Source organism: Gopherus evgoodei, chromosome 14 (genome assembly GCF_007399415.2).
Source record: "Gopherus evgoodei ecotype Sinaloan lineage chromosome 14, rGopEvg1_v1.p, whole genome shotgun sequence".
Classification (NCBI taxonomy): domain Eukaryota; kingdom Metazoa; phylum Chordata; order Testudines; family Testudinidae; genus Gopherus; species Gopherus evgoodei.
The window spans coordinates 30,924,122-30,952,097 of NC_044335.1; the positions used below are offsets into that span (position 1 = coordinate 30,924,122).

Consider the following 27,976-nt stretch of genomic DNA (forward strand, 5'->3'; position numbering starts at 1 on the left):
TCCAAATCAAACACTCTGGGATCAGAGCAAGGGAAGCACAGAGAGGTTCACTGGGCAATGAAATGCAACACCTGGGGCAAGGATGGGCAACCTATGGCACGAGCTGATTTTCAGTGGCACGCACATTGCCCAGGTCCTGGCCACTGGTCTGGCAGGCTCTGCATTTTAATTTAATTTTAAATGAAGCTTCTTAAACATTTTAAAAACCTTATTTACTTTACATACAACAATAGTTTAGTTATATATTATAGACTTATAGAAAGAGACCTTCTAAAAACATTAAAATGTATTACTGGCACGTGAAACCTTAAATTAGAGAGACTAAATGAAGACTCGGCACAGCACTTCTGAAAGGTGCCGACCCCTGACCTAGGGAATGTGATGAGGCCCCATTACTAGATACATTCAACACTCTCAAAAGGAGCTTTGGTACTTATGTAAAAACCCTGGCACATTCCCAGTCCCTTTCTTTTATCTGCCTATTAGCATCCCTTCCCCTCCAGTCTTCAAATACAATCTTCATGTCTATAGGCCAACGTCACATTCGCTACCAGTAGCATATGATGGGAAAGTGTAACTGGTTATCTCCCCTGCATTTATATCTTTACTTATTACTGCTTTATAATAGCTGAGAATTTGATGTCATTTTGAGCCATCATGACCATTGTGGCAGCATTTCAGTTACATCATGCTAGGCACAGGTCTGCCATCTGGCTGCTCTGGGAACTGCCACATGTCTCAGCACATGACACTGCTTCCTTGGCCTTCTGCTTAGCTTCAATCCTTATTACCCTTCATGGTGCCTTAAACCTGAATTTGACTCCAATCCAAAATTCCTGCTCCATTACAGGGACTGGGAATAGAACCAATGCCTCTCGTCCAGCATGAAGATCTTCCAAAGCTCAAGGGGCCTCATAGAAAATTGATGGAAAAAGTCATTCAAAATTGGGCTCCATTATCTAACAGACTTGCTTTAGCAATGAACGTCCATCCTTTTAAGAATGCATTTGGCAATTTTCATTTTAACTGTGCATTAATTGTAGTATTGATTTTAATACAAACAATCCACGCTGCAATTCCATTAAAAAAGTTGTATTAAAATATTTGTATACATTCTTTTTCAGTCAACTCAGGCTCAGTTAGTTCGAACTCTTTAACGAAAACAAAAAAAAAGGATCCAGTTCACAGATAAAGTTTCACCTTTCAAAAGCAAAGAGCACAATACTCTCAAGCAAAATATTTCTACAGAACACCTTTTAGAATAGTTTCAAATAAGCGAATACATTGAAGTGACAGCTGTGAAATGAATACATTATTCTGTATGTAATGGTTCAAACTTGCCTTGAATCACAGGGTTTTAACACAATTGCTTCACTCTTTCTGTTTGATGAAGTCAAGTACAAAAGGCTTGTTCCAGGACGGTTAGAGATACGCTTCCCAAGTCAGTGAAGATTTCTGACAACAGCCATACACCTGTAAATCTGAATCACTGGTAGCGCACTGAAAATGGGGTTTGTACAACATCCCCCTCTGGTGAACACATGGGCTTGTGCATATTAAGAGAGCAGCAGACCAGAAGAATTAAAGCATGATAAATTCCCTTGCCTTCATCTGGTGAACATTGGATGCCATATCTAGAAGGGACAGTTTAATTAATCTCATGTAACAAACGTGGACTCTCCATGAAGACTTCTTATGGCATTGATTTTGTATTCAGACCCACTAGTGACTAACATCTGACTTGTAAAGGAAAAGATTCAGAAAAAGAGGTCAAATTTGTTTTCTTCAGGTTTCAGGTACTACTTTAAAAAAAGGACACAAGAAACTTACAAATCCCATTTCTGTACGAAGATTTTTTTTTACTTAATTTCTTTGGAAGGGATCTCCAAGTGAAAGATTGGAGGAAAAATCTGCCTAGTTTGTTTGCTCTTTGTATTTGGACAGCCATTGTCAGTAGTCAAATCTGGTCCTCACCCCATTTGTGCTATATGAAGAACCAGGGGAAAGAACATTTAATGGCAGGAAAAAGTGATTGCTAAGCCACAAAAACACAATCTAAAAAAACAGCATTAAAAACAAAAAAAAGCCACATCTCACTGATGCCCTTTTCACTTCAGTAAGGCTTAAGAAACTGAGCGATAGGCTTTGCTCTGTCAGAACATGACATATCCCGATTATCTTAAAAGAAAGGGATCTGAAATAGGGTAGTACAGATCTTTCCAATTTTTTTTCTCTCTTTTATCTCTGTCATTTGCCCCAAGTAAAGGGAGATGGGCACTTGCGGCCTCACATTTCTCTATTTTAGGGAAGTCAAAATTGTGCTGAAGTGCAACGCTAGCTACACTACAACAACGGGTAAAATACTAATTTCCTTTTGGAATTTTAGGGAGTTTGGTGGTATTTCAAAAGCCTTCATTTTAAAGGAACTCTTGCTACACAGCACCCATACATTCAAGTCAAAAAACTAGAACAGCAGTGTTTGCTCTGCTGCAAGTAATCATGATCACATATAAAATTCCCCTTTGAATGTCAATGCTCACAGGGCTTTTAAATCACTATGTTACGTACAGGAAACACACAGGAACCTAAAAAAATGCCACTCTTGTAAACTTGTTCTGTAAAGCTTTTCAAGTAGGTCTTATACCATGGCTGTTCCCTTTCAAGTATCTTTTAACGGGATAGAAGGGACAGCCACAAAACTGTTACTGGAAAGGCTTTAAATATAGCAAATAAATTCCATTTGCAAATCAGTTATTGAAAGAGTTCTGGTTCTGGATTTTGAAGCTTCCCTGCGGTCATTTGGACTTTGCCAGTTCATCCTCATCAGGGTCGTTCCAGCTTGCTTTCATTGGAGTTAGTCAGGGGCGACCACATCACCATCCTAGAAAGTCATTGAAAGGAAGTTGAGAGAAAGTTGCCGAGTTTTACAAGCACCATTCTTACTTTATTGTCTTACTGTAGGAAACCAGGACCTCATTGTGCTAGGTGCTGTACAAACAGAACAAAACAGCAGTTCAATTTTAGGCTTATGAATAGAAAAGATGAGAAACTGAGCACAAAAGGGTCATGATCAATGACTGAAAACTCTTGTAGGTGAGAACTCTGTACAAACGTACCCGAGTCGTTCAGTGGTTCCAAAGCTTAGTCACCAATAAATCCAGGAAGCAGGTGAGCCAGGAAATACTTAGTGTATTATCACACAAAGTGAGCCCAAAGAGGCCAACACTTGTGGCACCTTAGAGACTAACAAATTTATGCAGGCATATGCTTTTGTGGGCTAACACCCAAATAAATTTTAGTCTCTAAGGTGCCACAAGTTCTCCTTGTTCTTTTTGCTGATACTGACTAACATGGCTACCACTCTGAAGAGTGAGCCCAGTAACCATCCCACTGTCCATCTGAAATTCACCTGTCCCACACTGCCACGAAAAAGTGCTGAGCACCCGCAGCAAACCTGTGCCATGGATTACCCACATTCAGTTTTGCACACTTGGCCATGTTTCACTTGTTAAGACACATTACTAGGTGCAATGAACTGATGTGGTGGTTGTAGCTGGTTGCATGATGAAATTAATATTACAAATTGATATAGGAAACAGGGAAAGCTTTTTACCAATCTCACGTGCAAAGCACACTGGAGAAATTAACTCTGTTTTGCTCTCAGAAACCCAGAACTGTTACAAAAGGATGAGCCCTAAGGTGACTCACATGCCCATGGCTGCAGATCATGCCTGTGGAAACCATAGTCCAGGTGGTGGAATTTCCGGAGGTACTGAGCAAACCGCCGACATCAGCTGTGGGTGCTCAGCCCCCCTGGAAAATAAGCCCTGGGGCTAGCACACTAGTTTTAAAAATGCTCAATACAAGGTCTTAGCTTTGTCACACTGAAGGGATTTAAGCTCTACATTTTTATATCAAGGACATGGAAACTGATTTGTGATGTGAGACGTTCTCTCAAGAGCTCCTCCAGACTACATTCATGCAGGGAAAGGTATGTGAGAAAACATCTGGACCTGAAAGAGCAGATACAGAAAGAGGGGCAGCTTAATACCTAAACACAGATGAATTATTAGCATTCAAACCAACTGCTAAGAGAAAACCTTTAATTGCTGGGAAAAGACACCTTATCACCACTGTCCGTACCCAACTTGATGACAAGTCACACTACTAGGCTTACTGTCCTGAAAACTAGAGGTTCAATGCAACGATTACATATTTAATAAATGTGAAATACCTAATTTACATTCTAATTTTATTATAATGGCAAAATGTCATTTGTTTCATCATATTAACTGCTCTGCTACAGTGATGGACATAAATAATTTATCAACTGAAAGAAACAGTTTAGTGGGAGAATGATAGAGGAGGGGTAGGCCAGGGGCAGCACAGGAAGAGGGGATGCTGTCTCAGCCATACCACAGAAATGCCAAGTTAGCTTTATTGATATTACAGGTGCCACCACCTGGCAGGAGTCTGAGGCTCCATTTCCTTTAGGATCAGGTTCCATCTCTCTCAGGGACTGTTTTTGACCAACTGGCTCAACATCGCCAAGAGCTGGGACCACAGAGGTGGCTCTGACCCTGCCCCATTGCAAAGCCGAAACTGCATAAAGGGGCTACAGTGAGCTCCATCCCCATCATTTCCTGCGGTATCTGTGCTCTTGTGTCTGACAGGCAGCAGGGGCAACAGGCTCTACCCGCACACAGCAGCAGGGACCTTCGAAATCGGGAACATTTAGGGGGTCTCTACCCTCTTCCTGTTCAAGTCGCCTTGTTTCCCCAGGAGATGGGGCTCCTGAACAGGAGTCCATAAAAGATCATAAAAAAATACAAATTAAATTCTCATAAGAACATAAGAACGGCCGTACCGGGTCAGACCAAGGTCCATCTAGCCCAGTATCTGTCTACCGACAGTGGCCAATGCCAGGTGCCCCAGAGGGCGTGAAGCTAACAGGCAATGATCAAGTGATCTCTCTCCTGCCATCCACCTCCATCCTCTGATGAACAGAGGTTAGGACACCATTCTTTACCCTTCCTGGCTAATAACCATTATGGACTTAGCCACCATGAATTTATCCAGTTCCCTTTTAAACATGTTATAGTCCCAGCCTTCACAACCTCCTCAGGTAAGGAGTTCCACAATTGACTGTGCGCTGTGTGAAGAACTTCCTTTTATTTGTTTTAACCTGCTGCCTATTAATTTCATTTGGCGACCCTAGTTCTTGTATTATGGGAATAAGTAAAAAACTTTTCCTTATCCACCTTGCTCCACGTCACTCATGATTTTATAGACCTCTATCATATCCCCCCTTAGTCTCCTCTTTTCCAAGCTGAAGAGGCCTAGCCTCTTTAATCTTTCCTCATATGGGACCCTCTCCAAACCCTAATCATTTTAGTTGCCCTTTTCTGAATCTTTTCTAGTGCTAGAATATCTTTTTGAGGTGAGGAGACCACATCTGTACACAGTATTCGAGATGTAGGTGTACCATGGATTTATATAAGGCAAAAATATATCTCAGTCTTATTCTCTATCCCCTTTTAATGATTCCTAACATCCTGTTTGCTTTTTTGACCGCCCTCTGCGCACTGCATGGACATCTTCAGAGAACTATCCACGATGATGCCAAGATCTTTTTCCTGACTCACTGTAGCTAAATTAGCCCCCATCATATTGTATGTATAGTTAGGGTTATTTTTTCCAATGTGCATTACTTTACATTTATCCACATTAAATTTCATTTGCCATTTTGTTGCCCAATCACTTACTTCTGTGAGATCTTTTTGAAGTTCTTCACAGTTTGCTTTGGTCTTAACTACATTGAGTAGTTTAGTATCATCTGCAGACTTTGCCCACCTCACTGTTTACCCCTTTCTCCAGATCATTTATGAATAAATTGAATAGAATGGTCGTAGGACGGATCCCTTGGGGAACACCACTAGTTACCCCTCTCCATTCTGAGAATTTACCATTAATTCCTACCCTTTGTTACCTGCTCTTTTAACCAGTCTCAATTCATGAAAGGACCTTCCCTTTTATCCCATGACAGCTTAATTTACGTAAGAGCCTTTGGTGAGGGACCTTGTCAAAGGCTTTCTGGAAATCTAAGTACAATATGTCACTGGATTTCTCCTGGGGAAACAGTAAGCTTTATAGGCCTGGGACAAGCAGGGGCAACTGGTCTGAGTGATCTCTTAAAGAGATGCCATTGAGCCCACTGCGGTGGGTCTAGGGCTGATCTACAAACGAAACTTGCACCAGTTAGTGAAACCAAGGCAAACCCTTGGGTGGATGCTCTTATTCAGGATAAAAGTGTCTCACTTCAGTTCAATTTAAACCTGTTACCAATCAGCTTATGAGAAAAGCTACTCTTTAAACAGAAATAAGAGTGGCCACATGGGTTTGCATTGGTTTATAGTTCACTGCTTTGGTTAGAACATGCAGCATTCCCATGTAGACAAGGCCTTACAGATAAAAATCCCTAACAATGCACAGATTTTGAAGGTTCCAAATCCACGTGCCAAGGTGAGAAGCTCCAGGGAGTAGGGATTATTTTGGACAAGTTCTCTGGCCTGTGTTGTACAGGAGGTCAGACTAGATTATCACAATGGTCCCTTTTGGCCTGGGAATGGATGAATCTGTGTGTAGGGGTATTTACGAGGTAGTACGTTACCTGTGGTTTTGTAAAATCCATGTTCATACACCACTGAATAAAACACTTTGTTGCAGCATCTAAACTCTTCTCATCCTTTTTCTTGCAATAAACCCGGATCAGCTGCTCTGCAAATGTCTCTGGCAGAAGCCTGGAAACCTTTTGAATAGAGGAAAATAAATTGTACAGTGTTTCTTGGAATCTAGAGCCAACCGATCAATGAATTTCAAAATATTTCCATATATAGGTAGAAAAATGTAAGTTCTTACTATGAAGCATAATGTGTACCACAAAGTTAGGGAGTTTGACTGGAAAAATTAGTCAAACTGAAGATAGTGAGTAATGGCTTTTGGATGGACTGTGTTAAATACTAAGACTCCAAATTATGGTGAAACTGTATTCCCCCCACCACCACCACCACATTATTTCACAGAAGTGCTTCCATAACCTGTTACATGAAAATTTCCTTGAGAAGCATGTTTGGTAAGGCCTTTGGCACAGCGATAGCTACCTGTTCTTTCGAAATCTTGACTGCCTGGCTTGGGTCAGACTTGCAATAGAAGCGAACTTTATCGATAGGGTTCTGTTCTTTCATTCCATAGTCCATATTGATAACCTTGATGGAAACAATTCAGAAATGGATACAAATGAACAAAAAAAAATGGTTACCCACCTTTTTTGTAACTGTTGTTCTTTGAGATGTTGCTCCATTCCATTCTAGGTGTGCGTGCACTTACATGCACGGTCAGAGATTTTTGTCGTAGCAGTATCCATAACGCCAGCTGTGGTGCCCCCTTGAGTGCTGCGCTCAGGCGTCGCTATATCAGGAGCTGCCAGCCTTACGTCCTCTCAGTTCCTTCTTGCTGGCAACTCTGACAGAGGGGCTGGAGGGTGGGGAATGGAATGGACATGAGCAACACATCTCGAAAAACAACAGCTGAAGAAAAAATGGTTGCCCATCTCTTTTGTTTCAAGTACTTGCTCATGTCGATTCCATTGTAGGCGACTCACAAGCAGTATCAATGGAAGTGGGCTCAGAGTTCACAGTCTTGCAGGTTGCAGCACTTCTCTGCCAAAGCTAGCGTTGTCTCAAGCTTGCTGGCAAGTGTATGAGACGCGAGCGTATGGACAGACGACCAGGTAGCGGCTCTACACATCTCTTGGATTGGTACCTGCTTCAGGAAGGCCACTGATGACACTTGTGCCCTAGTTGAGTGTGGTCCACAATCGCAGGCACTTTTGCCAGCTCATAACAGTAGCGGATAAAGGCCATGATCCAGGACGAAATCCTCTAAGCAGACACTGAACGATCCTTCATTCTGTCCACCACCACAATGAAAAACTGTGTTGACTTACGGAACAGCTTTGTTCTATCTATGTAGAAGGCCAGCGCCCTCCTGATGTCCAGAGTTTGTAGCCTGCATTCCTCATCAGACATATAAGGCTTTGGAAAGAATACAGGTAAGTATATGTTCTGGCCAGTATGAAACTGGGAAATGACCTTGGGCAGAAACACTGGGTGCAGTCACAGCTGGACCTTATCCTTGTAGAAGGCTGTATAGGGCAGCTCCAAAGTAAGTGCCCTGATCTCGCACATCCTGCGGGCTGACATTATCACGACCAGGAGCAAGGAATTTTTGTGTGCAGCATGCCATTCATCTGGTAGCTGCACACCTGCCTGGAACCAGGAACATCCTGGTGGATCACCTCATGGAGAAGCAGGAGAGAGCAGGAAGCCAGAGCCTGAAACAGAGACCCTGTGAGCCTCTACAGCATGAGATTTGGGTCCTGGGTGAGAGACAATGCTGTCATGTTGTGAGCCTTGGAACAGAGGATGGAAAGCCAAGATAGCAGCCAGGTGGACCTTGATCAATGACAGGGACAAGCCTTGGAGTTTGAGGTGCAGCAGATAATCCAGTATCTCCTGCAGCAGGGCCTGCTGGCCCACATATGCCATTCCAAGGCCCAGCACATGAATCTTTTCCATTTGGCCAGTATAAGGTGCCTCTGGTGGAGGGTTTCCTGCTACCCAGCAAGACCTCCTGGACACAGCTCAAGCATGGCCGTTCCTTCATGCTTAGCCAGGCAGCCACCAAGCAGTCAAGTGCAGTGCCGCCAGGTTTGTATGCAAAAGGCTGCTGTAGTTCTGTGACAGCAGATCCAGCCAGAGGGGCGGCTACCGAAAGGTTCAACAGTGTGCTGAACCAGTGCTGGGAGAGGCCACGTGAGGTTATTAGGATAATTCTCACCCTTGCTTGATCTTCATAAGGACCCTGTGACTCAATGGCACTGGCAGGAAGGCATACATCAGCGCCCCCAACCATGGATGAGAAAGGCATTCCGACAGGAAGTCCCCGGATCGAACAGAACTTGTGGCCATTTTCTGTTCTGCCTGGACGTGAAAAGCTGCGCCTGGGGAGTCCCCCACCTCTGGAAGATTATGCTGACCACCTCCGGACAGAGCAACCACTTGTGACGAGTATGAGAAAGTCCTGCTGAGGTGATCCACCAGGACGTTCCTGGTTCCAGGCAGGTGTGCAGCTACCAAATGAAGGGCATGCGCCACACAAAGTCCCAAGAGCAGCGAGCTTCTTGACAAGAGCCGAAGACCTGGCACTGCCCTGCCTGTTGATGTAATACATTGCAGCAGTATTATACATCAGGACCTGCATGCACACCTTGCTCCTCAGGTGAGGCAAGAAGCCTGGCAGGCCAGGCAAAACCGCTCTGAGCTTCCTAATGTTGATATGGAGGGCCAGATTGTCCCGCAAATGGTTCTTTACATGGGAGATCAGATCCGTCCAACATGGCCTGAAAACGCACTCCTGGAAGGAAGGCTCTGGCTCGCATGGAGTTGAGAACCACCCAATGAACTCTACTCACTGGACGCGCATTAAGATGGATTTTTCTCGTTTATTAACAGGCCCGGGTTGCGGCAGGTGGAACGCACCAGATTAAGGCTCCTCTGCACTTGCTCACAAGATGGGCCCTTGATGAACCAGTGGTTGAGATACAGGAAGACCTGGACCCCTCGACGTCTCCGGTAAGCAGCCACTGGCACCATACATTTTGTGAACACCTTTGGGGTTGATCAGAGGGCAAAGGAGAGTGCTTTGAAAATGGCGTCTGCCCACTATGAAACTGAGGAAGCATCTGTGACCTGGGAATATAGAAATAAGCATCCTTTAAATCGAAGGTAGCATACCAGTCTCCCAGATCAAGGAAGGGAATGATGGAGGCCAGAGAGACCATATGAAACTTGTTGAAGCGACGCAGGTCCAAGATGGGTCTGAGGCCCCCTTTTGCCTTCGAGATTAATAAGTAGTGGGGGTAGACCCCTTTTTCTTTCATGTCCCAATGGACTTCCTCCACTACAACCAGGCACAGGAGGTTCTCAACCTCTTGAACGAGGAATTGTTCATGAGAAGGACCCATGAAGAGAGTTGGGGGAAGAGGGAGTGGGAGGAGGGGCAGCCAAAATTGCCAGGGTATAGCCCCGAGATAATATGTCCAGCACCCAGCAGTCTGAGGTGACTCACGACAGGCCAAACAGTAGGGACAAAGACGGCTGAAGAAAGAACAAGGTGGATCTGGAAAAACTAACCAGGGCATCACTCTCAAGAGCACCTTCAAACGAGTACTTTGGCCCGTTGGCTGCTTTGCCAGGCCGAGCTGTGCAGTAGAAGGAGGAAGGGCAGCGAGGACTAAAACTTCTGTCTCTATCCCTTCTCCTTGTAGACCCATCGAGGCTGCCAAAGTCTTGGTGGCAGGGGCAGCCGGAACTGCTTCTGTGAAGACTGCAGCGTATGCATGACCAGCAAGCAAAGGATGGCCCGAATGGTTGTTTAACCCATGCAGACTCACATCTGTCTGTTTGGAGAAGAGACCGTTCCCAGCAAACGGGAGGACCTACATCGTGGGCTGCATATCTAGAGAAAGACTGGCAGTTTGAAGCCAGGAGCTGCACCTCATAACCACCACCACTGCGACCACCCTAGCTGCTGAGTCTGTTGCATCCCACACCATTTGGAAGGAGCACGTTAGCTGCTGCCATGCCCTCCTGTACCAGGGTGCTGATTCTTGAGCAAACCCTGCAGGAGGGATTCCTTGAAGTTACAGAGGGAGTCCCATAAGTTAAAATTGTATCTGCCCAAGACGGCCTTATGGTTCGCCACCCGGAATTGCTGTCTGGCAGTGGAATAAATTTTTCTCCCCAAAAGGTCCAGTCTTTTGGCCTCTATTTTTGGTAGCTTGAACTGGTGTGCCTCTGCTTATCTTTTTCGTTGGTTGCAGAGACAACCAGTGAGCCCAGAGGTGGGTGGGTATAAAGGTACGGTCAAACCTTGCAATAACGCGCCCCGCGATAACGTGAATTCGGATATAACGCAATCATAAGTTGGCTCCCCTTTAAGTCCGTAATACTGTTCACATTTTGCCAGAATACTTTTTTAAAGACATTTATAAATAAATCGCATTCTTCCAGTCTTATAGGATAAAAGTGACTCCTGGCCATTGCAGGCCCATTGCACTTACTTCTCGGGTTGTACATGTATATGGTGTTTGCCTATAAACTTGTTATTAATTTCCTATATTTTTGAAAATATTTTACCATTATGGACATGCCAGTTCGCAAACGCAAGTAGTCTTCTGCCCAAGAGAAACTGTATGCCCTGGATCAACTAAAGAAGGGCAAACAGCAAACTCAGCTTGCTAGAGATCTAGGAATTAGCGAGTCCAATCTGTGAGGGTGGAAAAAAGAAGAAAAGCTCTGTAGCCTACCCTGCATTCTTGAAGTGGAAACTGGTTTACAGCATAAAAAGGTCAAGTTTGCTAATGATGAAAACCTAAGATTCCACCTTGTACCAATGGTTTGTCCAGGTCCACTCAGAAGGAGTTCCCATTTCTGGCCCTATTCTGAAAGCTCAAGCAGAGAAATTTGATCACCTTGTCAATGGAAATGAATCCAAATTTAAGGCGAGTAATAGCTAGCTGGATAGATTCAAGAAAAGGCACACTATAAGCCAAGTTCTTGTGTCTGGGGAAATCCGTTCAGCTGATACAGAAGCTGCCAATTCCTACCCAATTGACCTTAAAAAGTTGCAGGAGGGCAGTTGCTACACAGCCGAACAAGTTTACAGCTGCAATGATACTGGTTTATGCTTTAAAATACCCAATCGCACTCTCGCAACCAGGACTGATAGTCACAAACGAGAAGGCTTTAAGCAGAGGAAGGACGGAGTCACTCTCTTGTTTTGCGCCAACAAGTCTGGCAGCCACAAAGTCAGACCTCTGATGATTGGAAATGCAAGGTCTCCCAGGTGTTTTCATCATGTTAATATGAAGGCCCTTCCCTTTAAATACACCAACAGCAAGAATGCATGGATGAATAGCTCCATATTTAAAGACTGGTTCCATAAAACTTTCATGCCAGCCGTTCGGGCTCATTTGCGAAAACTCAAGCAGCAGGAAAAAGCTCTCCTCCTGCTGGATAATTGCCCTGCCCACCCCCCAGCGGAAAATCTTGTCAGTCATGATGGCAAAATTAAAGTCTCTTATCTCTCGAAGAGCACTATGTCAGAAATCCAGGCACTGGACTAAGGCATCATATCAGTATTTAAGCAAAACTACTGTCATGAAATGATCAAGAGGATGGTAGCGGATAACAACTCCTCTGTCGACACATCACTGGCGTCACTCAACTTGAAAGAAGTCTGTCACCTCAGCAGGAAAGCCTGGGATGCTATCTCTGCACGTTGCATTCAACAATGCTGGACAAAGGTCTTGGTCCAGCTTTTCCATCATCTACACATGATGATGGTAATGATGATGAGCCTGAATTTACAAGATTCACTGAAGACAACGTACGTTTAGCCGAAGCACTCAGAGAATATGAGCACAGTCATCAGGATATCCTCAACTGGTTTTCAGCAAATGACATCTGCCCCATATACGAACACATCTCAAGATGACAAAATTGTTGCAAATGTCAGTGGGAAGAATGAAGCTGCACCACCAGAGCCTGAAACCAGAGGCACTAATGACGATGACAACAATGATGGCATCTCAACTCCCCAACCAAAAGTGTCTGAGGCAGTAAAGGACCTAGAAGCCAGTTTGAGGTGGCTGGAAACTCAAGACGTGGACAGTGTCAAAATCTTCCAACTCAGAAGCATTCTTGACTTTGCTAGATGCCAACAGTCTGTGGCAAATAAGCAGACAACACTAAATAGCTTCTTTAAGAAGTGATGAAATGTAAAATTGTGGAGTCATGCAATCAGATTGACTTTGCACTCTGCGCAATGATTAGTATAGTTGATTTCACATATTTTTCTTTCAGGTGCATGTAATTAAATCTACTTTTGTGTTTAACACGTTGGGATAAGAGGTTTTTTTGTTTTTTTAAACAAGACTTAAACTGACGGGCTTGAAATGGTAAATTTACATAACCCTATTATAAAGCAACCCCGCATTTATTGCGATCAAATTTTTTGGACCCCAATTATCATTATAGTGGGATTTCACTGTACTCAAACCCTTTGGATGAGACAAAGTACTTTTTTCTTTTTAACCCTTTTGGAGGTGGGAGAGATAGAGGACGGGGTTTGCCAGAGGCCTTGGCAGTTTTGCGAACCCTGTCACATACTGGTCAGTGCTGCAAACTGTTGCTCCGAGGCAGCGGCAGATGAGCAGTGCGAAAGGGGCATCGTTGTGACTGGCACGCCCCTGTTGTCAGATTCTACTGGTGTGGTGCTCTGCTCTGTTCAGTGTTGATATCAATCGGCTGCGTGTGCGTGTTCCCTCGGTGTGCTGCCCCAGCTCTGTGCAAATACCTGACACAGCAGACCCTGAGAGAACCCCCAATGACCACAGACTCTAGTAAGGTACGAAGCCACGTCGGCCAGGTTTATTGTCGAAGAGAAACACAGTCTCCAGCTCCCTGGCAAACAAAGTCCAAGGTGCTGCTAAGGTGCAGCTAGCCAGTACGTATGTGCTCCCTGGCAATGGACTCAGCTCAGTCAGTGGTGGGACTTTCCATTGCCCCCTAGGCTGGACAAAGACACTGCCCCAGCGATGCATTTTTATACACAGGTACAAACAAGTTACACATCACTCCTGACATATTGAGGTGCAACCCCTCTACGTAGCTAGGTGCTGCCTCTCACCTTGTACATGTTGGTTTGAACAAAACAACTCTATCCATCATATTACCTTTTTAGCCCTGTCATTGGGATGGGTCAGCTTGTTCCTTGTTATCTATGTGCAGTGTACAAGTCTGCAAATGTTCTGATATCTGGTGTCCAGTACCTTTTAGGTATGTCTCTTTTTGCAGCATCAGCCCTTTCCTTGCCAGTTTCTGTGATCAGGGCCTGCTTCTGGCTCACAGCTTAGCTTTGCTTTATGTCAGCAAAGTCTTGACTATTACTTTAGTTCAGGCCTTAGGCCTCATATCGGGCCTCTAATACCAAGGTTTATATCTCAGGGCCTCTTCTTACTACAGCCCCATTCGCTCCAATAAGGCCACTGTGCTGGCCACTGGCTATGCTGCCAATGTGGTGCCGATGTCGACATGGCCTCTCATGCCCAGTCGCACTGGTGGAGTCTGGGCGAGGGGCTGAACTGCCCTTCTATGCCAGAGGAATCCTCTTCCGGTGACCATGGTGGAGCCATTGACGCCTGTGTCTGCTTGCTGACCGTTGCTGCCGAAGACCGGTGCCTGGAGTGAGGGGATCGGTGCCAATATCGAGGTGACTGCAGTTGTGACAGGGAGCGCTCCCATGGGACAGGCGACAGAGATCAGCAGCAAGATGACAACTGGGGGAGGGCGAATGGTGCTGGTAGTACGGGACTTGTGCCTCCTCCCCTTAGGCAATCTGCACTGAAACGGTGGACACTGCGATTGCAGTGACCAAGGGCGAGCCTCAGAGGAGCTTATCTGCAACTCCAGAGATATCTGGGGCGAGAGGAGGAGAGCACTGCTTTGTCTCGGGGGATTGGTGGTGCTCCACTGCCCCCTGAGGGGTCTTTGCGGCTGACTTGCCTTCATAGGGAGCCTTCACTGTTTCCTGCAGCAATGCAGTGCCAGCAGCATGGGCGGAGGTCTGTTCTCTTGGCACCAGGGAAGCTTGGGAAGGCATCGATGCTGTCAGGAGTTTGGATCCTCTATCGCTCCCGAGAGTTGGAGGTGGATCTTTTAAAGGGGCTAAGGGCCCCAACCAGGGAGGCACATACTGTGGCTCCAGAGTTGCCAGGTGGCCAGAAGTGGGTCCTTTTATCCAATGTTGCATGGCCCTTCTTGCCACAGTGCCAGGGAGTCATTCTTCTTTTTTTCTTTTGGGCATCAGTGCTGGGGGTGCGCTGCACACTGAGGCTGAGGTATTAGGTGAGTCTTGGCAGGAAGGCTCAGAGCCAGGTGTAAAGCAGCCTCCATGAGAAGAGCCTGCAAATGAATATCCCACGCTGAGTCCTGGGTAGAAAATTTTACAAATACACATTTCACATGTGATTCTCCCAAGTACTTGAGGCAGCTGCTGTGGGGGTCACTTATAGGCATCGCCTGTTACAGTCCACGCAGTCTAAGCTCCAGAGACTGGGGGCACGCCCCGCCTGGGGTGAAGTCCCCCTGGACTCTAAATTCTAACGACACGTAACAATTACTTACGCTAACTACTAAAACAAACTATTTACAAGGCCCTACAGCTTGAAGTCAGAAGAGACAAAACCGCTAGCCCTGCTATGCAAGGAAAGGCACTCCAACTAACCATCATGGCGGTCAGAAGGAACTGAGAGGGCGTAGGGTTGGCCGCCGACATACGATGGCATGAACTGGCACTCAAGGGGGTGCCACAGCCGACCATACAGATATTGCTAAGGCAAAAATCTCCAATGACTATGCAGATGGGCACGTGCACACCTAGAATGGAATCAACACGACCAACCGCTCAAAGAAGAACACACATTTTTGGGTAGTTTCTAGACTTGAGATTACCAAGATTCTAACAAAAGAGACACTATAATTATTAGTAGTTAGAAAATAGAAAAGATTGTTCTAAAATATTTGGAGTTAACTACAACAGTTAATCTTTATGAAAAAAACTAAAATTTGTCTCAATTGTTTCATGAAATTAGTTTCACCGATGTGATGAGCTTCAGAAATTTGTAAAGTATCACCTTAAAAGTAACCTGCAATCAGAGAGGCATCTAGCAAACAGAGTTGAGAAAAATCTAAAAGTGATTTACAGATTACCTTTCAGATATGCTTCAGATGTCTATATGTAGTGGTAGCCCTTAAATTTTAATTTTGCCTTGATAATCTGATAGTGCTGCCACTAGAATATTTTTGGCAGTTGAACCAAGACAATTTTAACACACCAGTGCTTCCTCCATCCAGTACATATAATTTTCCTATTTGCTTTCCAGAATACCTGAATTAAGAAAACAGAATTTTTAGGGTGGAGAGGAATAGGCACAGAAGTCGAGAGGAGAGACCAAATCAATTTCAGCAGTGAAATACTTGCAGAGAAGCATTTCCCTTTTTCCAATGACTCAGATGTAAATTAAGACAATTTGAGGACAATCGGATTACATCAGTGTGTCTGAGGGCAGCAACTGGCCTGCAGAACCTTTAGCACTGGTGGGAATGTATAGAGCAGGAAAACCTCTGGTTGCAGGACTGGCCATAACATTACACATTTTACATGCAGATGCATTAAATAGGATATGGAAAAACAAAATGTTAAACCCTAACGATTTTCTTTTTAAGCAAAGTTAACTTTTCCAAGTAGAGCTGTTCTGAAAGGGTCTTGGCCAAGGTCACATTTCCTGTCTGCAGGAATAATGACTTATAGGAAGACATATTCCAGTCACAAAGATGGGGCTGGACATTGCACAACCCAAGGGATAAGGAATGCTTCAGTCTCTTTCTACTTGCAGATGTAATACTTCAGTTACATTCTCTTTGTTCTAGACTTCGGTAGCTATCCATTTTCAAGGTCTAAATATTCCAGGAGGAAACTACCGCCCTCCCCGCCAAAAGTGCAAGTCTACCACCATGAGAGCAGAGCCAGCAATGAACAGCTAAAAAGGTAACTAAATGTTTTCCTAACATTACTTTTCCATTGCCACAGTGATGTTACATGACGAAAAATTGGAAAGTGAAATGGTCTATGCAATCCCTGGGAAGAGAAGTGTCCACAAAATAACCTTTTAACACATGATCCACATTATGAAAAAGTTTGAGAACCCTTGATCTATAGGCTTCAGCAGTAACACATACAGGGAAACTGCTAGGCACCAGATACCAACTGCATACTCCACACAGGGATGGGAATGCACTGAGGGTTACCTTATGCCTTATAATGTCCCTGAATTGTGCAATTAGGGTGTGAATGGGACAAACTGCTTTCTTATTTTGAATATAAAGTGTACTCAGCTTTACGTGTAAACTTTTACATGGTATATTTGGCCCTTTGTGATACAGAAATGAAGACAGTATGTTTTACACTAAGTTTGCTATGAAAGGACACACTTACGTCAACTATAAAGTCTCCAGCATTCAGTTCAACATCCTGAGGTGCATTCTTTGGTCTGGAAGCAACAATGTCAGCTGGCAGCCTGTCATACTGATCCTGAGAAAGAGCACACACTTAATTCTATTCAAGCACTGCCAGTTCCAGACCTGTGCAACTGAACCCATATATCTGGAGAGAATGCTGCCATACAACCAGGCTGGTTGATATAAGGCTAGAATTACTTAAAATACCAGCATTTTTAAAGGAAACAATTCACCTTTCAAAAGAAAAGTTCAAGTGAAGATTTTCACCTGCATTAATCGGCCATGGCTACAGCTGAAGATTGGTTACATGACCAGATGAAACTATACAGAAAGTGCCTGCACGAAAGACTATAACTTTGAGGTATGTACGTTTTCCATGATAACTGTGTGACTTTTAGCCAGAGATAAAATCTACTATGTTGGTGGTTTTAGATGGGCCCTTAGAGAGTCACAAAAAACTTTAGTGCCTAGGGCATCTACTAGCCCTCAAACAGTTGACCATGAAGGGGCTACAGTGCCCTGAACACGTGCCTTTAAGCACATTATCCATGTTCCTATTAAACAGGTCAATTTCCTCAACTCCTCATTCTACACAGGAAAACAGACACATTCAATATGTCTTAACAAATTTGTTTGCAATACTGACAATGGATACAAGTATGTATTCCACAATTGCTGGGAATCTGCCTGTTTCTGCTGCTATCAGGGTGTCATCACACAATGAAGGCAAGAGCTGTTGAAAAGAGAGTTCTTACTCCCCAAACAAACTTAATTTAATACAAGAACTGTTAGATGTAGTTACCTATAACACTTTTTAAACAAGCGTCTCTAGGATGAAGGCCATCCTTTAAAAGTAAAAGACAATGGTTTGCAATCTGAATTTCTTTCCAACCAGATAAATTCTGACTTACGAACTATTATAGGTGGAGTTGATTAGAATGTATATGATTAAGATTGCCCAACTCATCCCATTATAAAACACTGTTTTCAGGAGTTTATAAAACTTTGCCAAACTAGCTATTTGGGCTGAAATTCTCCCTGCAAATGTCTCCCTCAGACTGAATTTGTTTGGGAGGTTTCAGCAAAAAGGGTTCAGCTGTTACTGAGAATGAGACTAGGGAAAAATGTCATTCCCTCTACACCTTCCCCTTGCCCAGTTAAAAACTGTACAGCCATTTTCTTGAGAAGCTCTTGCACCTCCAGCATTTGAAGGAAGAGCATGAAATTGGAGAGGGTGTGTGGAGAGGGGACAGGACGAGGGGGAGGACTCTGGTGTCAAGGACAGGACTTTTGTTGTTCCTGTGAAAAATTCACCACAATGTGACCAAGTTATAAACCTCTGAAAAATCTCTTTGCCTGTGCTTAGTAGAGATTGGTTAGAGTTTGGCACCTAAATTATATGGAGATTCTGTCTGAACTGAGCATGCTCCAGATCAAGGTTGCAGATGCAAAGCAAGACTTGTTTGCAGTTGCTACTGCCAGTTGCTGGGGACTGTTGTGGGGTCAGGCATCAGAACTAAGAGCTGAGACTCTCTCTCCTGTGCTCTCAATGCACAGGACAGTCTCCCAGCTTTCAGTTCCGGTGCTCAGAGGCCCCTGGCAGCAGCCATTGCAGGCAAAGTCCTGCGCAGCTCCTGCAGTCATGGGCTGGAGTATGCTCAGAAGAGGTAGAACCTTTGGACAAATTTGTGCTCAAAGTAAGCAACTCTCTACTGAGCACGTGAGAGTCGAGATTTTTTCAAAGGTTTTTTAATTGGCCAAATTTGGGCAGTTTTTCTCCAGGGAATCTCCCTTGCTAACTTTCAAATCCTTGCACCAAAGAATGCATGCAATAGAGCTTATCAATAAAGTAGCTGAAGGGTTGTTTTTTTTTTTAAATGGGCAAAACATTTTCATCCACTCTTATTCTCTGAAACAACCAAATCATTTTTGCCTAAATTTTCTAAACTAGTTCAGACAGTGGCAGATGCCCAGCATGCAAAATTTCAGCCCAAACACTTTATGTCTGGCAAAGTTATAAACAAATGAAAATATTGTTTTATAATGGGACATACAGGGCAACTTTAAATATCGGCAGCACTAGCAGCTCAGTCTAGAATATTTCAGTGTACTATATTAAATTGATACTGTTTTTGAAATAACAGCTATGCTGAGCTTGAGAAGTAGATAGTGACTACGGTTGAGAATTTAAACCCCCAAAAGTCAAGAAAAAGACGGTTACTCACCTTTGTAACTGTTGTTCTTCGAGATGTGTTGCTCACATCCATTCCAGTTAGGTGTGCGCGCCGCGCGTGCACGTTCGTCGGAAACTTTTTTACCCTAGCAACTCCAGTGGGCCGGCAGGTCGCCCCCTAGAGTGGCGCCGCCATGGCGCTCTATATATACCCCTGCCGGCCCGCCCGCTCCTCAGTTCCTTCTTGCCGGCTACTCCGACAGTGGGGAAGGAGGGCGGGTGTGGAATGGATGTGAGCAACACATCTCGAAGAACAACAGTTACAAAGGTGAGTAACCGTCTTTTCTTCTTCGAGTGATTGCTCACATCCATTCCAGTTAGGTGACTCCCAAGCCATACCTAGGCGGTGGGGTCGGAGTGAGAAGTCGCGGCCCGGAGCACCGCAGTTCCGAAGGCCGCATCCTCCCTCGACTGCTGGACCAGGGCGTAGTGGGAAGCAAAAGTGTGGACCGATGACCAGGTCGCTGCCCGACAGATTTCCTGGATGGGCACACGGGCTAGGAAAGCCAGCGATGACGCCTGCGCCCTGGTAGAATGCGCAGTCACACGGCCCGCAGGGACATGGGCCAAGTCATAACAAGTCCTGATACAGGACGTAACCCAAGAGGATATCCTCTGGGAGGAGATAGGAAGACCTTTCATACGATCTGCTACCGCCACGAAAAGCTGGGGGGGATTTTCGGAAGGGCTTAGTCCTGTCTATGTAGAACGCGAGAGCCCTACGGACATCCAGCGAGTGGAGCTGCTGCTCCCTGCCTGAGGAGTGAGGTTTTGGGAAAAAAACCGGAAGGAAAATCTCTTGGTTGACATGGAAGGCTGAGACCACCTTGGGCAGAAAAGCAGGGTGTGGTCTCAGCTGCACCTTGTCCTTGTGGAAGACCGTATATGGGGGGTCTACCACAAGAGCTCGGAGCTCCGACACCCGTCTAGCTGAGGTGACAGCCACTAGAAAGGCAGTTTTCCAAGAGAGGTAGAGCAGGGAGCAAGTAGCTAACGGCTCAAAGGGGGGCCCCATGAGTCGGGACAACACCAGGTTAAGATCCCAGGTGGGAGCAGGGGGACGGACGTTAGGGAATAAACGTTCCAGCCCTTTAAGGAATCTCGACACCGTCGGGTGAGAAAAAACGGAGCGACCGTCCGCACCCGGGTGAAAAGGTGGAGATAGCAGCTAGGTGGACTCGCAACGACGATAAGGCCAGACCTTGCCCTTTGAGGGACAAAACGTAGTCTATATTTCGGAAACCGAAACTTCCATAGGGCGGAGATTTCTCTCTACGCACCAACAGGAGAAGCGCTTCCATTTCGCCGAATACGTGGCTCTTGTGGACGGTTTCCTGCTACTCAAGAGCACCTCTCTCACAGGCGTGGAGCATCGCAGCTCTGGGCCAGTCAGCCACGGCAGGAGCCACGCCGCTAGGTGCAGCGACTGCAGGTCTGGGTGACAAAAGGGTCCCGTGGTCCTGGGTAATCAGGTCCGGATGAAGGGGCAGGGGAACTGGGTCGGCTATGGCCAAGTCCAGCAGCATGGTGTACCAGTGCTGCCTGGGCCACGCCGGGGCTACCATGATCACGAGCGCCTTGTCCCTGCGCACCTTCAGGAGGACCTTGTGGACCAGAGGGAACGGGGGAAATGCATAGTACAGGTGGGTCGACCACCGGATGAGGAAGGCGTCCCCTATCGACCCCGGTTCCCTGCCCTGAAAGGAGCAGAATGCTGGGCACTTCCTGTTCCCCCTGGACGCAAAGAGGTCCACCCGGGGATAACCCCACCTCCGGAAAATGGAGGAGAGCGACCATCCGGGCGAAGGGCCACTCGTGCGACAGGAAGGATCTGCTCAGTCGATCTGCCAGAGTGTTCCGTACTCCAGGGAGGAAGGGAAGCCCTGAGGTGAACGGAGTGGGCTACGCAAAAGTCCCAGAGACTATCGCCTCGAGGCACAGGGAGGAGACCTGGTGCCGCCCTGCTTGTTGATATAGTACATCGTCGTCGTGTTGTCCGTAAACACGGCGACACAACGACCCTGAAGCTGATGACAAAACGCTTGACAAGCAAGGCGGACCGCTCTCAACTCCCGTATGTTGATGTGGAGCCCCACCTCCTCCTGGGACCACAGGCCCTGTGTCCGCAGGGTCCCCAGGTGGGCCCCCCAGCCCAGATCTGAGGCATCCGTTGTCAGGGATACCGATGGCTGAGAGGGGTGAAAGGGAAGACCGCACATAACACGGACTGGTCCAACCACCAGCCGAGAGAGTCCAAGACCTTCCTGGGGGATTGTGACTAACATGTCTAAAGGTTGCCTTTGCGGCCTGTAACGGCTGATAAGCCACAGCTGGAGAGGCCTCATGTGGAGCCGAGCGTAGCCGGTCACAAAAGTGCACGCTGCCATGTGGCCTAACAGGGTTAGACATGTCCTACTGACGTCAACGGGGCTGACCGCAAACGCTGAACGATCGCCGCCATGGTCTGGAACCGTTTGCAGAGGCAGGCGAGGCCCTGCCCATCGTGGCGTCCAAGACCGCCCCGATAAATTCCACCCTTTTGCGTGGGCCTCAGAGTGGATTTGTCTGTGTTTATCAGGAGGCCCAGACTTGCAAATACGGCGGTGATCAGGCGGACATGGCTGCTGACCTGCTGCTCCGACGTGCCCCGAATCAACCAGTCGTCCAGATAAGGGAACACGTGGACACGGTTGCGTCGAAGATGCGCCACGACAACTGCCATGCATTTTGTAAACACCCTTGGGCCGTGGACAGGCCGAAAGGAGGACTGCAAACTGATAATGAAGAGCCCCACAACGAAGCGGAGAAGCGTCTGTGGCGCGGCCAAATGGCAATATGAAATACGCGTCCTGCATGTCGAGGGCGGCGTACCAGTCTCCGGATCCAGGATGGAATAATGTCCCCAGGGATACCATGCGGAACTTCAAACTTCACGAGGTATTTGTTGAGTTCTCGCAGGTCGAGGATAGGCCTGAGGCCCCCCTTGGCCTTGGGGATCAGAAAGTAGCGGGAATAAAACCCCTTGCCTTTCTCGTTTTCCGGAACCGCCTCTATGGCTCCTTTGCTGAGGAGCGTCTGCACCTCCTGTCGAAGGAATTGCTCGTGAGAGGGGTCCCTGAAGAGGGACGAGGAAGGAGGGCGGGAAGGAGGAAATGAAACAAACTGCAGGCGGTATCCCGTCCGCACCAGGTTTAAGACCCAGCGGTCCGATGTTATTGGGACCACGCCGGGAGGAAAACGAAAGGCGGTTTTGAAAACGGGGGGAAAGGATCCATAGGGGAAACTGCTACAGCGCCCTCGGGCGCACCTTCAAAATGAAGGCTTAGGACCAGGCGGGGGTTTCGAGGAGCCTTGGTTCTGCCCCCCTTGGTTCCCAGACTGCCTGCGCCTGCCGTTCCTGCCGCGGCGCCTGTAAGGGTCCTGCCGCTGGGCGGAACTGGGAAAACGGCCTACGGTACGGCTGCTGCTGTGGCCTAAAGGGTCTACGCTGCGTCACGGGGGTGTGCATCCCGAGGGACCGCGCAATGACCCGGTTGTCCTTCAGACTCTTGAGTCTGGGGGTCTGTCTTTTCCGAAAACAGGCCCTGGCCTTCGAAAGGAAGGTCCTGTATCGTGTGCTGGAGCTCTGGCGGAAGGCCGGAAACCTGCAGCCAGGAGATGCGACGCATCGTAACTCCCGACGCGAGGGTACGGGCAGCCGAGTCCGCAGCGTCCAAGGATGCTTGTAAGGCCGTGCGCGCGACCTTTTTGCCCTCGTCCAGGATGGCCGTAAACTCCTGGCGAGCATCCTGTGGCAGCAGCTCTTTAAATTTGTCCACTGCACCCAGGAGTTAAAAGCGTACCTGCTCAGCAGGGCCTGCTGATTAGAGACCCTGAGCTGCAGGGCCCCAGCCGAATATACCTTACGGCCAAGGAGGTCCATCCGCCTGGCCTCTCTGGATTTGGGGGCCGGAGCCTCCTGGCCGTGACGCTCCCTATCGTTCACCGACTGCACCACCAGTGACCGGGAGTCGGGTGAACGTGCAAGTATTCATACCCCTTGGAGGGGCCATGTACTTTCTCTCGACTCCTTTCGCTGTCGGAGGGATGGAGGCCGGGGACTGCCAGATAGTATTGGCATTGGCCTGAATGGTCCGTACAAAGGGCAGGGCGACCCTGGTGGGAGCATCCGAAGAGAGGATGGTAACAATCGGGTCCTCTATCTCCGAGACCTCCTCTGCCTGCAGACTCAGGTTTTGGGCCACCCGCCTGAGGAGGTCCTGGTGCGCCCTGAGATCCAGCGGGGGGGGACTGTTGGAGGAGGTACCCGCCACCGCCTCATCCGGGGAGGAGGATGAGGAGACCCCAGGCACGATAGTGTCCAACTGAGGGTCTTCCTCAGCCCTCGCCTCTACCTCCGGAGCCACAGCGGAGTCCTGCTGTTTGGACCCTTCCTCCGCCTCCGGGGAGGGAGGGGGGCGAGACAAGGAGGCTTCAGGGGCCCTACGCTCCGCATTCGCCGGTGTGGGAGGGAGCTGCTGGGGGCCCTGGGCCTGATGGTATGCCCAGGGTGTCCAGAATCCCCACTGTGGTGGGCCTTGGTGTTCCAGCGGCGGATCCCCGAAGAGCGCCGCCTGCCGGTCGGTGCCGAGCGCATACGCACTGTCCGCCTGCGAAGATACGGACGGCTGCCTCGAGGGCCACGGCGGGGCCGACCCTGGATGGTACGGGTCTGCGCGGGCCGGCACGGAGGATCGTCTCGGTGCCGGGGACCGGTGCCGGGAGTCGTATCGGTGCCGGGATCGGGACCGGGACCGGGATCTGTCACGGTGCCGGGATCCTGATCGGTACCGGGTGTCGCTTCGGTAGCGGGACCTGCCACCGGCTCGGCGCCGGGAGGTCGACCGAGACCGGGACCGGGACCTGCCACCATCTCGGTGCCGGGAGGTCGACCGGTGCGGCGAGTAGCGATGGGACCTGCTCCTGGAGTCGCGGTGCCGGTGACGCCGACTGGAGCTTGACCGCGACCGTCCGGAGGTCGACCGTTGCCGCGAGTGCGACCGGTGCCGCTGAGGGGAGCGGTGCCGGGACTGCGAGCGGCGTCGGGATCTGGAGCGCCCAAGACGTCGGGACCTAGATGGCGAAGGACTGTCTCTGGGCGGCGCCGACATCATGGGCTTGCCCCTGGACACGACCCGCACCGGAGGTACCGGGGGGTGGCAGCCGAGTGGGCTCCGTCAGGGCAATAAGGTCCCGAGCCGAGGCGAAGGTCTCCGGTGTTGACGGGACCACTATCTCAACCCCAGATCTCATGGGGGAGCTCGGCGGCACCGGACTCAACGGACCCGCCAGGCCCGGAGTCAACGGTGCTGACGGTGCCGGCGGTGCCGCGGCCGATGTCGAGGCCGGGCGCTCAAGCCGGGTCTGCCTGGCCGGAGTAGCAGACTTCGACGGCCTAGGCTGTGATTCCGGTGCCGGAGAAGGTCGGTGCCGAGGAGTCTTCTCGGTGCCGGAGCGATCCGGTGCCGGTGCCGAGACCACGGTCCGCGAAGTCGACGGGTCAAGTGCCGCCTCCATTAGGAGAGTTCGGAGCCTCTGATCTCTCTCCTTTTTTGTCCTCGGCTTGAAAGCCTTACAGATGCGGCACTTGTCAGACCTGTGCGATTCCCCGAGGCACTTCAGGCACGCTTCGTGGGGATCGCTGGTGGGCATGGGCTTCTTGCAGGCCGCACACTGCTTGAAGCCCGGCGAAACAGGCATGAGCCTGGCGCCGGGTGCCGGGAAGGGCTAGCCCCCGGCCAAGAACTATTTAACAACTATTGACTAAACTATTTACTTAACAACACTAATTAACACTATATAGAACTAGAGATAAGCGATTGAAAACTAGGAGAGCTAGGGACGTGGAGGACAGCTAAGCCGCGCTCCACAGTTCCAACGACCGACACGGCGGTAAGAAGGAACTGAGGAGCGGGCGGGCCGGCAGGGGTATATATAGAGCGCCATGGCGGCGCCACTCTAGGGGGCGACCTGCCGGCCCACTGGAGTTGCTAGGGTAAAAAAGTTTCCGACGAACGTGCACGCGCGGCGCGCACACCTAACTGGAATGGATGTGAGCAATCACTCGAAGAAGAATTCAGAAGTTCTCTCTCACATAAATATAAACTCAGACATACCACTAAAGCCACTCTGACAACAACTTGGAGCCAAAATTGCACCACAGTCTCATTACTCTGCTGAACAGTTTTCCTGTTTCCTTGTGTTCAAACGTTCTCATGGTTTTTTAGGCTGAAGTGATACTTTTTGACATGCAATTCCCTATATTTTTGCACAACACGTTATTTCAAATAAAAATATCCTGAAATAGTCCTCAGCTCAGCAGTTATCTTTTTTATCCAAATCTCTTATCTTTCCCCCGGCTTCCTCCATGTAACAGCCCTCACACGCTTACTGGCTGAGTTTTGAAGAAGACATGCAATTTACCATTGGCCCAGGCAGTTTTAGGAATGATAGCAGAATAGAGACAAAGCAGCAGAATAGTCAGAAGTGCATATTTAAAATAGGCAGCAGAATTTGGAGCCCTCTGTCAATAGAGATTGGATTGAGAATGCTGTTTACCTCTGTAATTTCTTTTCCTGGTTCAGTCCGAGTCTCTCCTAAATACTTATATAGATCACGAAGCTCTATTTTACGCAAAATTTCTCGTGCCTCAGCCAGCTCTTTATTACTAGAGTACAGAATCTCCAGAAAGATGTTATCTGTCAAAGTTAAATACATTTCATTTACATAGCCATATATCCAATTGTTACAGCAGAGAGAAGCTGTGCATCTATGAACATATATCTATATAGAAAGCCTAACACATGCCAAGAAATGAAAACACCATTTTCAAAGAGTTACCCAACACACTAACCTAACAATTTCAGTTACTTCCAGAATAGTGTGGGCTGCCACAGGCTTTTCACAATACTATTAGCATCAGATTGAAAGAAGAGGTTTCCTGACCTCCCAACCACAGAATGGAAAGTTTAACAGCTCCAGCATTAACAACCCTCTTTCATTCCAGGTCATAGCACATCCCAATTCACCCATTCAGCATGCACCAGAAAATGCCAATCCCCAGCATTACAGAACTAACACAAGCCTATTTCCTAAAGTAAGGTACGAAAAGTGCTGCATGTGATGGGGAACTGAAGTATGCCAACTAACTTAGATTAAGTACCGTACATACTCGTTCATAAGCCAAATTTTTTTTAGTAAAAAAGGGAAGCACCAGAGAAGGGAGTCAACTTATGAACGGGTATAGAGAGGGAAAGGTGGGACACAGCCCATCCCCCCAACAGAGGGAGCAAGGAGAGACAGCACAGCCAGAAGAGAAGAGGCAGGGCCAGAGTCTCTCCGTTGCCTCCAAAGCAGCTATAGCTCCAGGGCTGGCAGGCTGCAGCTGTGCCGCTCAGCCCCGCTCCCAAGAACAGGCTATGGCCGTGTCACCCAGGCACCAGAGCATGCTGCGGCCATGCCGCCTGGCCCAGCCCGCTGGAACATGCTGCAGCCGTGCCGTCTGGTCTGGCCTGTGGAGCTGCTCCAGCCAGGCCAGACACGTCCTCCCCTGGCCCTCCGCAGATAAGGTGGGAAGGGATGGGATGGGGAGTGTGTGGTGGGTGTCCTGGGCTAGGGGTGGGGTCATGTGGGGGGGTGATCATAGGGGTTACTCCCCTGATCCCCAGCTTCTCTCCCCCCCCAAAATTTCCCCACCAGTTGCTGTCCTGGCCCATCAGGGTAAGCAGCTGGCAGGACGGGATGGGACACTTTGTTTACTTAGGTTAACCTCTGTACCTGCGGATGCTCGAGGTAAACAAACCATCTTGGCCCACCAGCGGCTTACCCTCATGGCCCAAGAACCAAAGTTTGCTGACCCCTGAATTATAGGGTCGGCTTATGAATGGGTCATAAAAAAAATTCCATTTTTACTTAACCATTTTGGGGAGGTTGGCTTATAAACTGAGGAGGGTAGGTTGTGGAATATATGGACAATACATCTCAAAAAACCACAATTGCTGTAAGGTAAGTAACTATTTCTTCTTCAAGTGCTTGTCCATACAGATTCACTGTTTGATTCACAAGCAGTGACCCAAATCACAGGATGTGGATGCTAGGAGTCTATTTGTAATACGGCTGTAGCAAAGTGAGCATCAGATCTTGATGATTCTACAATGGAGTAACGTTTCGTAAGTGTATGCACAGAATTCCACTACTGGAACACTTCTCAAAGAAGCTGCAGAAGCTGCTTGAGCCCTGGTGGAATGAACTGTAGTCCTCAATAGTGGGTCTAAATAAGCTATTTCATAGCATAATTTAATGCAAGTAAAAATCCAATTCAGTCATCTCTGGTTTATATAGCCTGATGTGCAAAAGCTACAATTAACCAAGGTGAAGCCACAAATGGCTTAGTCCTATCAAGATGTATTGTGGGTGCTATCCTACTTAAGGTATGAAGTTTCGCTTTTCCCTTGTTGGAATGTGGCTTGAGAAAAAAAACACAGGCAGGTGTATTAGTTGATTC

At 47.8% G+C, this 27,976-nt stretch overlaps 1 protein-coding gene across 1 annotated transcript in view; it reads right to left on the reverse strand.

Moving 5' to 3' along the window:
• Positions 1-1,076: 1,076 nt before the first annotated feature.
• Positions 1,077-27,976, reverse strand: part of SAMHD1 (SAM and HD domain containing deoxynucleoside triphosphate triphosphohydrolase 1) — a 93,784-nt gene continuing 66,884 nt past the window's right edge. Inside the window, exons 12-16 of the mRNA XM_030532967.1 lie at positions 26,032-26,171; positions 17,179-17,274; positions 7,161-7,265; positions 6,671-6,808; positions 1,077-2,881 (exon numbers count right to left, since the gene is read on the reverse strand). Of these exons, the coding sequence (XP_030388827.1) occupies positions 2,855-2,881; positions 6,671-6,808; positions 7,161-7,265; positions 17,179-17,274; positions 26,032-26,171 (506 nt within the window). The 3' untranslated portion in view covers positions 1,077-2,854. The remainder of the gene's footprint in view (positions 2,882-6,670; positions 6,809-7,160; positions 7,266-17,178; positions 17,275-26,031; positions 26,172-27,976) is intronic.